The sequence below is a fragment of the Thamnophis elegans genome, chromosome 7 (genome assembly GCF_009769535.1).
Source record: "Thamnophis elegans isolate rThaEle1 chromosome 7, rThaEle1.pri, whole genome shotgun sequence".
NCBI classification, from domain to species: Eukaryota; Metazoa; Chordata; class Lepidosauria; order Squamata; family Colubridae; genus Thamnophis; species Thamnophis elegans.
The window spans coordinates 20967648-20982939 of NC_045547.1; the positions used below are offsets into that span (position 1 = coordinate 20967648).

The following is a 15292-nucleotide window of genomic DNA, read 5'->3' on the forward strand; positions in this document are numbered from 1 at the left end:
TGATGTGGAGACCACCTATATAAAAAGGTTAAGGAGAACAAGATAAAGCTAGATATGCTCTGGTGGGAGGGGTTCCTACTTCTATTTAAACCAGTGGCATTAACCAGTAGGATAATTAACTATTACTAGGTTAGGTATGTCCTCCTGCCTCATATTAGTTGATGTGTAATACCACAGATGACTTTCTAGAGATAATGCAAAAATCATTTTTAGAGTTGATTCACAGACTATTGATTCTAAATGTACAGGTAGTCCTCAATTTACAACAATAATTGGAATCAGACTTTCTGTTCCCAAGTAATGCAGTCATAAAGTATGGCATCGTATTACTGGGCCATTTAGCAGGAGCAATTCTGACAGCCCCAATGACCAGTGGTGGGATTCAGCCGGTTCACACCGGTTCATGAGAACTGGTTGTTAAATTTCCCTGCCTCTGCTATCAAAGTGGATCCTGGGTGCTGTGCTACAATGGAGAAATGGGCAATTCCCTCCAACATGAGAGAATTAGAAGGCCGCTTTCCTTCTTTCTACTCCCTGCATCTCCTCCTTCCCTCGTGCCACCTCTGTTTCCCATTTCTCCATTGCAGAGCAGTGCCCAGGATCCACTTTGACTTTGATAGCAGAGGGAGGGTGTATTTAACAACCGGTTCACCCAGTTGGTCATCATGAGACGCTCATCCTGCATGGGCAGCAGAGCTGGGGGACAGGAATGGGTCACAACTTCCATGACAGCCAACCTGCCCTGGGCAAACCGGTTGTTAAATTATTTGAATCCCACCACTGCCAATGACCATTATTAGCCAAGAACCACATGAGTAATTAGACAAGCACTTCAAGTGATTGCGAGATCCTGCTGGCTTCCCCATTGAGTCTACTTGTGTGAAGCTGACAGGGAGGGTCACAAATCATGATCATGTGATGATAGAGGACTGCATTGATCAGAACTTTAAGAACAGTTCATAACCATCACTCATTCACTTGTTGCAAGTCTGAATGGTCAGTGGCCAAGTGGTTGTTAAACAAGCATCACCTGTACAGTAAAAGAGTATAGCAATGAATTCTGCACTTGTATTTTGCAAAAAAAAATGCATCAAAAAGGTTGGCTTAAGAAACACCAAATACCTGTTCAAAAACTCAGTCGAATAATCCATATCTGCTGACTTATAATGTCGGCAATGGCTGTCAGACAAATGTTTCTAGGCAAGAATTATCTAACAAAGTCATGATTTATAAAATATCCTATATAAGTATGAACAACTTCAAAGAAAACCTCATTGTTGGTCACTTAAGCCTTACTAGACACATTCTCCCAATGTTGTGCTGACTGGATTACACTTAGCATTTATCTTTATTTGTCCCTAGTTTTTAAAGTAATAACTAAAAAAAATAAGGGTAATGAAAACTTTAATCTTTGTTTTAATTATCTGGGATCTGTTTGGTGTCTTTATGAGCAAATCCTTTCTCTCTGTGTCCGCATAAAGTATTGTCATTTCATTCTGTACCACTCAATGCGGAGTCCCTGAACATTCCAGAATGAAAGCTGTGTGTTTCCCTTGGATAATGTTGCAAAATCACAAAGCCATTTTCTCCATGTTGAAATTCCTTGAAAATATAATGAAAATTAAAGAAAAGTGACAGAACCTGCTGGATTTCACCCCTGCTGTGAAGCCAAATTCGCCTCCTAATAAAACTTTCAATAGTCATATTACTCCTCATTAAGGAACATTTCAAATAATCCATCACACTCATTCCAGTTCAAGTGCTTCTGTATATACCACAAAGGAACAATGCAAATTATCCCAATAGATGGATAACTCAAGAGTTTGCTTTTGCAAACGTTAGAAATACTTTAAGGATTAAAAGAAACTGAAAATTTCAGGTTTATGAGAAAAGATTGAAGGAACTGAGTACCTTTATGACTTAATGACTGAGGGGAGATATGATGTCCCACATCCAGTGGTGGGATCCTGCCAGTTTAATAACAGGTTCAGTTATCATTGCGTCATGTGGACAGTTTGGAGAAAATCTACCTTCCCCATTACTGCTGTGGAAGAAAACAGCTGAGGCATGGCAAAGCAGCACACAAATCAGCTGAGAAGATATAGGTAAGTAAAGCACAGGGGCAGGCAGGCGGGCCCACTTGCTCGTCAGAGCAAACTGGTTCGTTCCCAGCTGATAGTCGGAGCTACCAGTTCACCCAAACCGGTCTGAACCAGTAGAATTCCACCCCTGTCCATATCAAATTTTTGAAACTAAGGTCAAGGCCTGTCCTCAGACTGCATGACATAGAATAATGGATTTAATTTACAGGAAGAAACAAGTGAATGTTAGAAGAAACTTCCAGAAAGTACAAGTAATTTGACAGTGGATTCAATTATCCAGAGAAGACATGCAGGATTTGCTTCACTGGATTTCTTCAAGCAATTTCTTAATAACCATCTCTTGGGAATGCTTTAATTATATTTCTGCACTGTATAGGGATTGACAATAACCTAAATGACCACCTTCAACATTATAATTCCATGAAAGCTATGTGGCTGAGGAATATTGTTAAAGTTATTCTTTTACATCTAATGATAAATACAGCCGTGTTATCTATAAAGAGTCACGTTTCCCCTTTTAATCATAAAATGAATGCCTCTGGCATACGCAACTACTTTGGTCTATTAGCCCGCATTTCTCTGCATATCACTTGAATTGTTTATAACAATTCCATACAGGGTAAAAAAAAACCCCACTATTCCTGATTTTTTTCCCACCTTATCTAAATTGATAAAAAGATATTGGCAAAATCTTTCAAATGAGAATGATGCTTTCATGGGTAGACTACATTGCCTTCTTCAGTTAGAAGGTGACCAAGTGCTAGTCTTCCTTTTTAGAATCGGCTCCTTAGGATGACACATCCTCTTTGGCATCCCATGTTTCATTAAAACACAAAGGAAGGCAGCATGCAAGAAGACTTCCCATGAGCCTTTCAGTTGTGTGGGCAGCCAGGCAGGCTTCAAAATCATGGAGAGATGTGTTACAAAAATAACCACAGCTTTAGCACCTTCTGCCATCTCCAGGTATTAAAATAAGCTCAACCACATGAGATATGTTCATTTGTCCTTAAAATAAGGTTTTAAAAAAATCAATACTTCTTTTGCAAGGGAAGAGAATCTCTGAGCAACCAAAAGTACATTTCAGCACAGGACTCTTTATAACAGTGGTGAAATTCAATTTTTTTTACTACCAGTTCTGTGGGTGTGGCTTGGTGGGTTTGGTGTGGCTTGATGGGCATCCCAGGGGAAGGATATTGCAAATTCTATATTTCCCACTCCACTCTGAGGTAGCATTTGCTGGTTCTCTGAATACTCAAAATTTCCGCTACCGGTTCACCGAACTACTCAAAATTTCCGCTACCGGTTCACCAAACTACTCAAAATTTCCACTACCAGTTCACCGAACTATTCAAAATTTCCGCTACCGGTTCTCCAGAACCTGTCAGAACCTGCTGGATTTAACCCCTGCTGTGAAGCCAAATTCCCCTCCTAATAAAACTTTCAATAGTCATATTACTCCTCATTAAGGAACATTTCAAATAATCCATCACACTCATTCCAGTTCAAACACAAAGAAATTCTTCTTCTTCTTTGGGTTACTCTAGAATTCTTTCTTGGGTTACTCTATGTTTGTTTGTTATTATTGTTGTTTTTACTTTGGATTCTCTTGCAAATCCAAAATCCAAAAATTATATATTCCAGTGAAGAGTTTATTTGTGTCTGCCTTCTGAAGGAGTTACCCAACTACACCTCAGGGCTCAATTCTCCGGATTCATCCATGCATTTAATAGAAAGTCTGGAATCCAGGCAGCACTCCCTATCATAATTTCTCTGAACACATGAACACTTTTCTCCACTCCATATATTCCATCTCTTCATAATGGAGAGAACTCAAAGTATTTCAAATCACCAAAGAATCATTTGCTGTGAAAAGGGAAAGAATTTTTCACAGTACAGCAATTCCAAGGGAAGACATCGTTATTTCCAGAGCAAAGGGCCCTTTTTAAAAAAAAAGAAAACAAAAACTTCCCCTAAAGTCAACTTGGAATATTGTTTTCATTATATACCAATAGATGTTTAAAACAGAAGTAGATAACTCTTCCTTTGTCTTCCTTCCTTCTTTCCCTTCCCTTCCTTATTTTTCTCTGTCTTCCCTCCCTCCTTCCTTCCCTTCCCCTCCCTATCTCTTTCTCTGTCTTCCTTCATCCCTTCCTTCCATCTTCTTCCTTCCATCCTTCCTTCCTTTCTCTTTGTCTTCCTTCCTTATCGCTTTCTCTGTCTTCCTTCTTTCTCTTTCTCTACCTTCCTTCCTTCCTTTCTCTTTCTTATCTTCCTTCCTTCCTTATCTCTTTCTCTACCTTCCTTCCCACTTTTGGGGGGCAGCGGCGGCAACCAAAAGATAAATAAAACGCCTCAAAATCAAAAAAATATAAATAAAAAATAAAACAAAAGTAGATATGTTAGCCCAAAGGTCTATTGTATGATATAATCTGTCAAAAACTATGAATGGCTGTTGTTTTGCTCCACTATATATATATTTTTCCTAAAATAATTTAGTTTAAAATACCTGCTCAAACTCAAAAATGCCAATCCTACCAGTAAAAAAATAATAACTGCTCTATAGGTTGCAAGCATATTAATTGGAAACCCTGGTTTTAAAAAAAGGTCCCAAGTTCCAAGGCAGTAGATGAGACTGTGACTTCGGACACAATGTTTTATGAGCCAAATTCTTCAGCTTGGAGAAAAATAATGGTCCATCCAGAAGACCACAGACTGAATCCAGAGTCTTATAGAGGGACAAACTGGAGTTGGGCAACTAACTCATTAAGGCAGGCCCAAGAATCAGCTGGAAAATCTGAACTAGCTTTACATGAAATATGGCCACTTTCCAAACTGTACAGTTTGAAAAGCCTGCTCATTTGACTTCGACCATGTTTCCTGTGGGGTCTGATCATGCCTGCTGCTTTTGCTTATGGCTGAACCCACTGCTCAAAAACTGAACCTGGAAAGTAGTTTTCATTTGAGATCTTAACCGGAAAAAATTTCTCCAGATTCTTAAGATGACCGTTTAACAATCCTGTTAATGTCACATGTATATTTAAGCTACTCCCTTGGAATGAAGAAATGGCTGCTTTTGGCCCCAATCCCCAAGGTCTAACATTTTACTCCCCCAGGTTTAAGATAGTTACTGTATTTTTCAGAGTATAAGACGCCCCAAGATTTTGAAGAGGCACATTTTTTAAAAGAAGGTTTTTGCACTCTGCACACCTCCCCAAAATTCATGCAAACGGGCCCTTTAGGAGGCTTATAGATTGCTCCTGGGGGTTGGGGGGACAAAAATGAGGAAAAATAGCCAATTTTTTGCTCATTTTTGCCTTCCTCAGCCCCCAGGAGCACTCTGGGGGTCTCCTAAAGGCTATGTATGGCCATTTTTGCAAAGGGGGCGGGGTTTCGGGAGGTCATAAATGCTGTATTCAGTGTATAAGACACACCCAGATTTTCACCTTCTTTTTTGAGGGAAATAGGTGCGTCTTATGCTCCAAAAAATACGGTACATAAAATAAAGTTTTAAAAAACTATCTGGAAAGGGAAGATAATGTCTTATAGCAATTAGGGGTATTATATGAGGGTAGCCAAAGGCAAGATAGCATGTTTTTCCCCACAGGAATACCAGCAGTCTTCAGCCAAGTGAACCAATCCGCACTGTCAGAACAAGCAGAAGCATGCTGTTACCTGAGGCTTCTTCACCTTAATGATCCAGGTGGGGGGAACAATAACAGCAGCATGAGCTCCTAGGGAACAAGGCTCCTCAATGTGCTGCAGCAGGAAGCAGGTGACTTTGTTGTGAAACTAGAGAGGAAGAAAAGCAGAGGCCTCTGTGAAATGAAAAGTATGGAGAAGGGCAAAGGAGAGAAGTGGGGGGGGGCAAAGACATCAGCATTAGGAAAGAGACATATTCCAATCTTCCTTTTCCCTTGTCTCGCAGCATTTCAGGTATGCATATCTTTAAAAAGAAGAGCAACCAGGATGATTAGGGGACTGGAGAGTAAAACATATTCAACAGTTACAGGAATTGGGCATGGCTAGTCTAGTGAAGAGAAGGACTGGGGGAGACATGATAACAGTGGTCCAATATTGGAGGGGTTGCCACAGAGAGAAGGGGGTCAAGCTATTTTTCCAAAGCTCCTGAAGGCCAGACAAGGAATAATGGATGGAAATTGATCAGGGAGAGATTCAACCTAGAAATGAGGAGAAATGTTCTGACAGTGATAGCCAATGGAATAGCCAATTGCCTTCGGAACTTGTGGGAGCTTCATCCCTGGAGGCTTCCAAGAAGAGATTGGACTGCCATTTGTCAGAAATGGTGTAGAGTCTCCTGCTTGGGGTTTTTTGGATTAAATGACTTACAAGGTCTCTTCCAACTCTGTTAATCTGTTACCAAACTGTTCTGTCCACACAGAGCATGTTTTATATTGAGAGCACAGAGGATTCCTTATGAAAAGAAGGAGATGTGAAATTCATACACATGAATATGATATGAATTATGTTGCTTTGCATTCTTTCAGCCCAGACTGCAATTGGCACAATTTTCCTAACCATAAGATAGCCACTTTCTCTTTTTATATTCCCCTAACAAGTGCATAGCCAATCATGTTTTGGGGTGAATGATGGGCTCCTAATTCAATAACTCAATTCCTCTTTATACACCTAATAAACACATAATGCAGTTGACACTATGGTGTGTGACAGAATTGATTCTCTTGGGATCACTCGTAACACAGAAAAAGATTTGGCATTGCTGGAAAATTGATCATAAATGTGGAAACTGCAATTCAACATTTCTAAATGTAAGATCATGTGTTTTTTGGGGGGGGGGAGATTCCTCTGTCAGATTACAGTATTGGGTCCCCAGTGTTATAAAAAGAGAAGGAAAGAATGTAGGTGTGCTCATAACAGATGACTGCAAAATGAGTAAATAGTGTGGTCAGGCAGTTGTGAAGGAAAACAAAATTCTGGGATGCATTATTAGAGGAATCATCAGCAGGAAAAAGGAGATCCTAATCCTACTATATAGCATTTTCTTGTTGTTGCTAGTTGTGAAGTCATGTCCCACCCAGCACAACCCCATGCCTCCATGCCTTCTTGTCCTCCACCATCCTCTGGTTTCCATTTAAGCTCACACCTACTGATTCGGTGACTCCATCCAACCACCTCATTCTCTGTTGACCCCCTTCTTTTGTCCTCAATCTTCCTCAGCATTAGACTCTTCTCCAGTGAGTCCTTCCTTCTCATTAGGTGGCCAAAGTATTTGAGTTTCATCTTCAGGATCTGGCCTTCTAAAGAACAGTCAGGATTGATCTCCTCTAGGACTGACCGATTTGATTGCAGTGCAGTCCAAGGGACTCGTGGGAATCTTCTCCAGCACCATAGTTCAAAGGCCTCAATTCTTTGGTGCTCAGCTTTTCTTATGGTCCATACATTGCAACTGGGAAAACCATAGCCTTCACTATACACACTTTTGTTGGCAGGGTGATGCCTCTGCTTTTTAATATGCTGTCTAGATTTGTGATAGCTTTCCTCCCCAGGAGCAATTGACTTTTATATAGCATTTTACTCAGATCCCATCTAGAATACTGTGTTCAGTTCTGAAGACCTCATGTTGAAAAAAAAAAGGTTTTATTAAGATTGAGCAAGTCCAGAGATGGGCAACACAAATGGTGCAAGGTGTGAAGGACAAAACAATATCAGGAGAGATTAAGGAACTGAATATGCTTTGCATAGGTTAGAGGACAGGAGGGAAAGTGGAGAATGTGACTGAAATCTTAAAATATATTAAGGGTGTAAATAAGGATTTAGTAGGCAGTTATTTTCAATATTAAGCAAATATCAAGATCATGGGGCATAGCCTCAAACTGACAGGAGGGAAGTACCAAAGTATTACTTCAAAGAAAGAATAATGAAAGCTTGGAACCAACTTCCATCAGGGGTACATGCTTGGGATAAACAAATGTCCCGTATCTGGCTTTTTAAAAATAAAAAATAGAAGACTCAACTGGTAGACTCAATGGGAAGAGTAGGTCTTTTTCTGCCACCAGTTTTCTATATTTCTATAAGAGGAAGGAAATGGGGAATAAAAAGTATAATGGACTCTACCCATCGGCTAAAATCTGCAGCATCACTTTGAGAAAATGACTTACCGCTTGTTTGCACCATGAACAGCTGATAGCCACAATCTCTTTACTGTGAAAGGAGAATTTTTGTTGAAATCCCTGAAATAACAAGAGTTTGTTGCATCACCAATTAACATGTCACATATTTTTTTCAAGGCAACTCTGAGTGAATATAAACAGAATAGTATGAAATTGCACAATGGACATGCAATTAAATTCTTCTATAAAAAAAACAATGGACCATTTTATTCAGGTCTGTGTGGTTGTTGTTTTTTTTCATGCTTCCACTTTGTAAGTAACAAAGTAGCAAAAATTTATATCTAATTCAAATAGCTCCATTCATTTCCCTTGGCAGAAACAAATGCCCAAGAAATCAAAAACAAGAAATTCTCAAACTGGAGTGCCTACTTTTGATTTACTTAGTGCCACTGCCATGGTACTATAAATCAAGGAAAGTATCCCAATTAGAAACATTAAATCAGAAGAAGTGGGGTACGGAAACTAGAATACTAAGATAGAACCTGAAACCTTAGTGTAAAGTGGGTATTTTTATCAGAATTATATGGTTGCACATCACACCAAGAGCAACTCTGGGTAGCATACAACAATCATGGTTGCACACTGTTTATAATATGTTAAAAGCATCTCCTCCATTAAAAGCATCTCCTCCATTGATTTAGGATTTCTGATAAATGATCAAATTAGATACTTGTGATACTGGCCATGCTACAGCAATTAGTAATGGTGTGTTGTTCTTTTTAACCTTGGACTTCATGCATGAAGTTAATGATTTTGAACCTTCAGTTATAGCTCCTAGCAGTTATCCCTCCTGTATAACACAATTTATTATCTTCTGCTAATTCACATTAACACAGTTTGGTTTTGGGGAATTCAGTGAACACATTTCAGAAACTGCAGCAACTATATAATTGGTACATGTTGAGGATCAGAGATTTGGGCTTTTTTAGAGTAAGAAAAAGATGGTGAAATCATCTAGTTTATTACAAAAGTAATAATTTTTAAAAATGACTTCAGAGGAATGAATGATGTGAGAAATAAAAGATACTGCTCAGAGATAATAGAGCTGTTATTCTTTTCTGCAGGTCTGACAAATTGCTTCTTCTTTTTTCAGATTTGTTAAATTGAGAATTGGAGGAACAAAGAACATTAAATATGAGTTTACATGGAAGCAGTTTTTTAAAAGTCCCAGAACTTGATGTTTTTGAATAGCAGATTACTCGGATACTGTCAGAGATTAAGAAGTTACATAGATTTCCACATCTTTAACCGATAACATTCTTGACTGTGTCAAACAGTATCAATGATCTGTGATAAGGCTGATATATCTGAGTTGCAAACATTTGAACAGCCACTAGATAGCAGTAAAGAAGCACTGAAAAAATATTGATTCTAACTTTGCTGTCACCTGCTGGTCATCTGATTTTTTGCAGCCCTGATCATAACTATCACAAAGGTGGGTAAGTATTTGGCAGTCAGAGGAATACCCTTCAAAATTTGTTAGACAGAAAAGGAATGGCAAAAACAATCTGAAGTCATTAAAATCTAGAGTACAGCCTCCAATTTTAATATCTAAGCAGGAAACCAAACAGAAAAAGGAAAACAGAAAAACCTTTAAAGAGGCCAATTTTGCTGTTAGAAGGAGAGACACCTAAAGACTAGAACTTATAATTCTTTTTTAACAGATTTTGATGGCATTATTTCTACCTTTCCACATTGTTTACATTTCCCTTCTTGTCGCCTTCTGTGAACCCAGTGATGTCGAACAAAATTCTGTAGTACAGGGAAACACAACCAAGGAATAGAATTAATTTAAAATACACTCCAACCCAATCCCAACTCTATACAACCTTCATCAACTCACCTATAAGTGAGTAAAGACATTACCTCTCATTGGCAAAGGTAAGTATGCATAATAAGATGTTCTGAAGCACATGGGAAGATCTTTTATAGTAGAAACTTGCCATGATGCTGAAAAGAAGTGGTTAAAACCTGGAATCTTCCAATTGTAATATCTCTAAAAGCCATTGTAATTTTTAGACTTAGGTCTGGGCCAGCGATGGTTAACCTTTTCGGCACTGAGTGCCGAAACTGGAGCACACCAGAACCTGGAAAAGAGCAGCTGGCCACTGCGCATGTGTGCGGCAGCCAGCTGCTCTTCCAGCTCCCGTCGCAAGCATACGCCCTGGACAGCTGGTCTAGTGCACATGTGCACCAGCCAGGTGCTCTCTTTTGGGTTCCGATGCACACATGCATGCTGGCCAGTTGGTCTTCACATGAAGAGGGCTTTGTGTGCCATCTCTGGCAAGCGTGCCATTGGTTCGCCATCGCAGGTCTAGGCCATAGGACTTCCTATTTTAACCTTTTGGAATTTGATGTCTTTTAGATGTCTGAGATTAGAACTCCCATACAGATCCATTCTAATTATTTCTGAGAAATATTTACACTATATTGCCAAAAGTATTCGCTCACCCATCCAAATAATCAGAATCAGGTGTTCCAATCACTTCCATGGCCACAGGTGTAGAAAATCAAGTACTGTTTTTACAAACATTTGTGAAAGAATGGGTCGCTCTCAGGAGCTCAGTGAACTCCAGTGTGGAACTGTGATAGGATGCCACCTGTGCAACAAATCCAGTCGTTAAAGTTCCTTGCTCCTAAATATTCCACAGTCAACTGTCAGCTGTATTATAAGAACGTGGAAGTGTTTGGGAACGACAGCAACTCAGCCACGAAGTGGTAGGCCACGTAAACTCGTCCAACATCAGTGTGTGACCTCACAAATGCCCTGGAAGAATGGTCAAAAATTCCCATAAACACACTCCTGAACCTTGTGGACAGCCTTCCCAGAAAAGTTGAAGCTGTTATAGCTGCAAAGGGTGGACCGACGTCATATTGAACCCTATGGATTAGGAATGGGCTGTCACTTACAGTAAGTTCATATGCGAGTAAAGGCAGGTGAGCGAATACTTTTGGCAATATAGTGTAGTTTTCAGTCCTTCCCAGTTATTAGCGCCAAAAAGACTTCTATAATGCCTATAATCACACAACGCCCCTAATATGATTATTGAATAAAGCTTTATTCTGCATTTCACAATGCATAAAATTGTATGGGTTGAGGTCAATGTGTCTCTTTTTTGTCTTAGTGAGAAAACCCATTTCACTTCCATAGTTAAGAGCACTTTATCAAGGTAAAAACCATTTTGCATAACTCTATTAAATACTCAGTGTCAGGCCCAAAATGACAAATGACATGTGATTTTGTATTGTTCTCACACTTATAGGCAAAAGCTTGCAGACTGAGAACTCTACTCTCTGCATCTACAATATATTGTGTAAACTATTAGGGTGGTGCTGTCTTTGCCCTTTTTCTATCTGTAGGAGAAGATCAGGCAGAGCTGGGGGGGGGGCAGAGTTAAACATGTCATCAGCTTAGAGTCCTTAAAGGTAAAGTTTCCCTGCTCTTGCGTGCTTGTCGTTTCCAGATCTAGGGGGCGGTAATCATCTCCGTTTCTAAGCCGAAAAGCCAGCACTATCCAAAGACGTCTCCGTGGTCATGTGGCCTGCATGACTAAACACCGAAGGTTCACAGAATGTTCTCACCTTCCCACCAAAGTGGTCCCAATTTCTCTACTTGCATTTTTTACATGCTTTCGAACTGCTAGGTTGGCAGAAGCTGGGACAAGTAACAGGAGCAACACTTGAGATTCAAACTGCTGAACTACCGACTTTCTGATTGACAAGCTCAGCTTCTTAGCCACTGAGCCACCGTGTCCCCTATGAGCCACCACATGTAGAGTCCTTACATTGCCACAAACAATCCAACTCCAACTCCACAATTTAATATTGAACTTTAGTTGACTGGATTCTTATTCTGGCTTGAAGAAATCTTCCGTGTTGAAACTCAAGAAATGGCCCTGATCCTTTGTGTCTGACACTGGCAGGCATAATATTCAGACTGAGATACCTCCTACTTCTCTGGAATGCACCTCTCCCTCCTGGGAATCCATCTTCTTATTTCATTCCATCACACTCAGACTCCTGAGTGATGAGTGTCATTCAGGTAAGGCTACATGTGTCATTCAAAGACAATCGGTCTCCTGCCACTCACCTCTCTTGGAGATCTGGAACTGCCTTCTCGAAAAGTTGGCTTGCACCGAAAGTTAATCTGTTGGGAGGGAAGCAAACCAAGAGACCAAGCAGTCACGATTACCAAATTGTCTCTAGAACAATCAAGCAGAAAATCCACAACAAACCCTGCAAATTGCTGCAGACTATGATAATTCCCCAAACAAACTTCGCTCCATGTTACAAATTATTATTTCCTCAAATTTGGTATTAGGGATAATAGAAGCAACGAACCAGAAAGCCAAAATAAAGTATTGAATGCAAACGAGAAAGCAGAGGGGCGCATTTGGTTTGATAGCTACATTTAAGTGGCAGGATTTTCGAAGTAATTTGCAGATCATTTCTAGGGAATTCAAGATTATGTCATTTATATTGCCAAAACTCAAGTGCTCATTGTGCCAGAAAACATCAACGTAGATGTGAAATGACTTGTTTATGAAAAGCATAAAGAAATATTATTGACATACAATAGTTATACCATATTTGATGTGATAAATGGAATGCAGTTTTGTATCAATGTATTGAACTTTTCAGCAAGCATTTTTAAAGCAAGGATATATATTATGAACACAAAAAAGAGGAAAGAAATGAATGCACCAACTCTATTCCCTCTACCACTTCCATCTGCAACGCCCATGAGAGAGAATATCCTTCCTCCAAAGAAATTGAAATGTAATTTCAAATTGCCTTTTGTGGGGACTAACGCTAAGGAAAGAAACATAATTCTCTCTGGTGTCTCTCATTCCATATACAATATATATTCCATACGGCTTACAGAGGTACACTTCAAACTAGAAGTGTATGCAGTGATGAGATTAAACCAATGTAACAACCGGTTTGCTGAGAGCACGCACGCAGTGCGTTTGAAAACAGCTCTAAAACGTACCTTCTTCTTCAGCCCTGGTGAGTAAAACAGCTAAGGCGCGGCAATCCACTCTGCTGCGCCTATCACCTGGGCTTCAAACAAAGGAAATATAGGACAGACTAGTGCAGGGGCAGATGGGCTGGGCCATCTGATCACTGGAACTACCAGTTCACCCAAACCAGTCCGTACCAGCTGAATCCCACCGCTGAGTATATATAATGGGAGCTACAAAGACATTCTTCATCTTTGGTTAATAAGGCATTTTTCCAGTGCTTAGTGCCACTGCTTTTGCCAGCCATGGTCATGTCCAGTTTCTTGGGTGGGATACAAGCATGTACGTGGGAAGAATCACTTATCTTTGTGAAGCCAGATTTCCCAGGTGGGTGGAGAATGCCTAAATGTAGTGTCTTCTTTTGTAATGTGCTCAAGGCATGATAATCAGAGACACGGACAGGAGGGCACATTTCATTACCCAATTATGCTGATGATACACATGGACAGTACGCATACCTAGGAACATCAGCTTATTTGAAGTGGATCATAGCCAACTCCCCCAAAAATATCAAACCTTTTTCAAATGCAACATGTCAATTTCCCCCAGAAAATATTCTATGCTGTAACAGTTAAGATAAAAGAGTACAAGGGGGAGGACAAAACTTCAAATGCTCCCTTGAAGGATTTTGAGGCAAACAATAGGAGAGAATATTTGTAGCTCAAGGTTGACTGGAAGGTCCTTGGTGGTGTCTGAACTTGGTGGTTCCCTTTGTAGATGTTTCATTAGTAGCAGTAATGGTGTCACCTAATGAAGCGTCTGCAAGAAAACCACCAAGCTCAAAGGGTACCAAAGCCTCCACAATCTATATGTACTGGCTGGCAAACCTCATGGTAGTTTATTTGCAATGAGTAAAAACATAAAGAGTTACCACCCACTAGTACACCTATATACTATTCCATGAGACAATGGACAATTTTTGACCAGAGATACATCAAATATAGTTTGCAAAGCTTGGAATGACATTGGGTGAAACATACAAAATGGTTCAAAGTGTTAAGAAATCATGCCACTAGCTTTCAATAACAGAGGCCAAGAAAAACTGCAATGAAGAAGCTGTAGGGTTATGTTTGGGATAAAAAAAAATAATTGAAGAGAAGAAAGTGAGGTCTTGTGCGATATTCTCTTCCATGCTTTCTGCTGGAAGTCACGTTTATCACTGATTTTCACTTGATTTCAGTGTCTGATGAAGAACTTACCTTTCTTTAGTACATCCTCTTTTAACTGAATATTTTTCTATCTAGTTTTGTTTCTTGTTAGCTACTCTATTTCAAATATTTCACTGTATTTTTAATGGATTGGCTTTTACTTACACCCTTTGAGATTAGATTTGAGGTCTACGGCTTGTCAAATGGCCTTTGGGTAATATAAATGGATCAGTAGCAACATGTCTGATACAAAATACTTTGCAATGAACATTGTTATTCCTACAAAACCTTGCCAATCATCATCCTTTTTTAGGTAAAGGCAAAGGTTCCCCTCACACATATGTGCTAGTCGTTCCTGACTCTAGGGGGCGGTGCTCATCTCCCTTTCAAAGCCGAAGATCCAGCACTGTCCGAAGACGTCTCCGTGGTCATGTAGTCAGCATGACTGAACATCAAAGGTGCACGAAATGCTGTTCCCTTCCCACCAAAGGTGGTCCCTATTTTTCTACTTGCATTTTTACTTGCTTTCGAACTGTTATGTTGGCAGAAGCTGGGATAAGTAACAGGAGCTCAGTCCATTACACAGCGCTGGGGATTCGAACTGCCGAATTGCTGACCTTTCTGATCAACAAGCTCCGCGTCTTAGCCACTGAGCCTTCTTTTAACAACCCCACAATCCCTTGCGGGGTGGAGTCTGGACAACTGAATGGAGCTGAATGTTTGCTGGCTGGGTGCCCTTACTGTCCCCAACGCAGAGTTATACTCAGCAGATATATTCTCAGTGTACCCAGAGAAAGAAATTTCTGCCCCTACCTAGGATCAAACTCACAACCTCCTGATTATGAGGCAAGAGCTCCATCTCTAGGCCA

At 40.0% G+C, this 15292-nt stretch overlaps 1 protein-coding gene across 1 annotated transcript in view; it reads right to left on the reverse strand.

Moving 5' to 3' along the window:
• The window catches only part of DGKI (diacylglycerol kinase iota), a 328663-nt gene that overhangs the window by 142076 nt on the left and 171295 nt on the right, over positions 1-15292 (reverse strand). Inside the window, 4 exon segments of the mRNA XM_032220500.1 lie at positions 5775-5891; positions 8240-8311; positions 9938-10003; positions 12342-12398. Coding sequence (XP_032076391.1) covers positions 5775-5891; positions 8240-8311; positions 9938-10003; positions 12342-12398 — 312 coding nt within the window.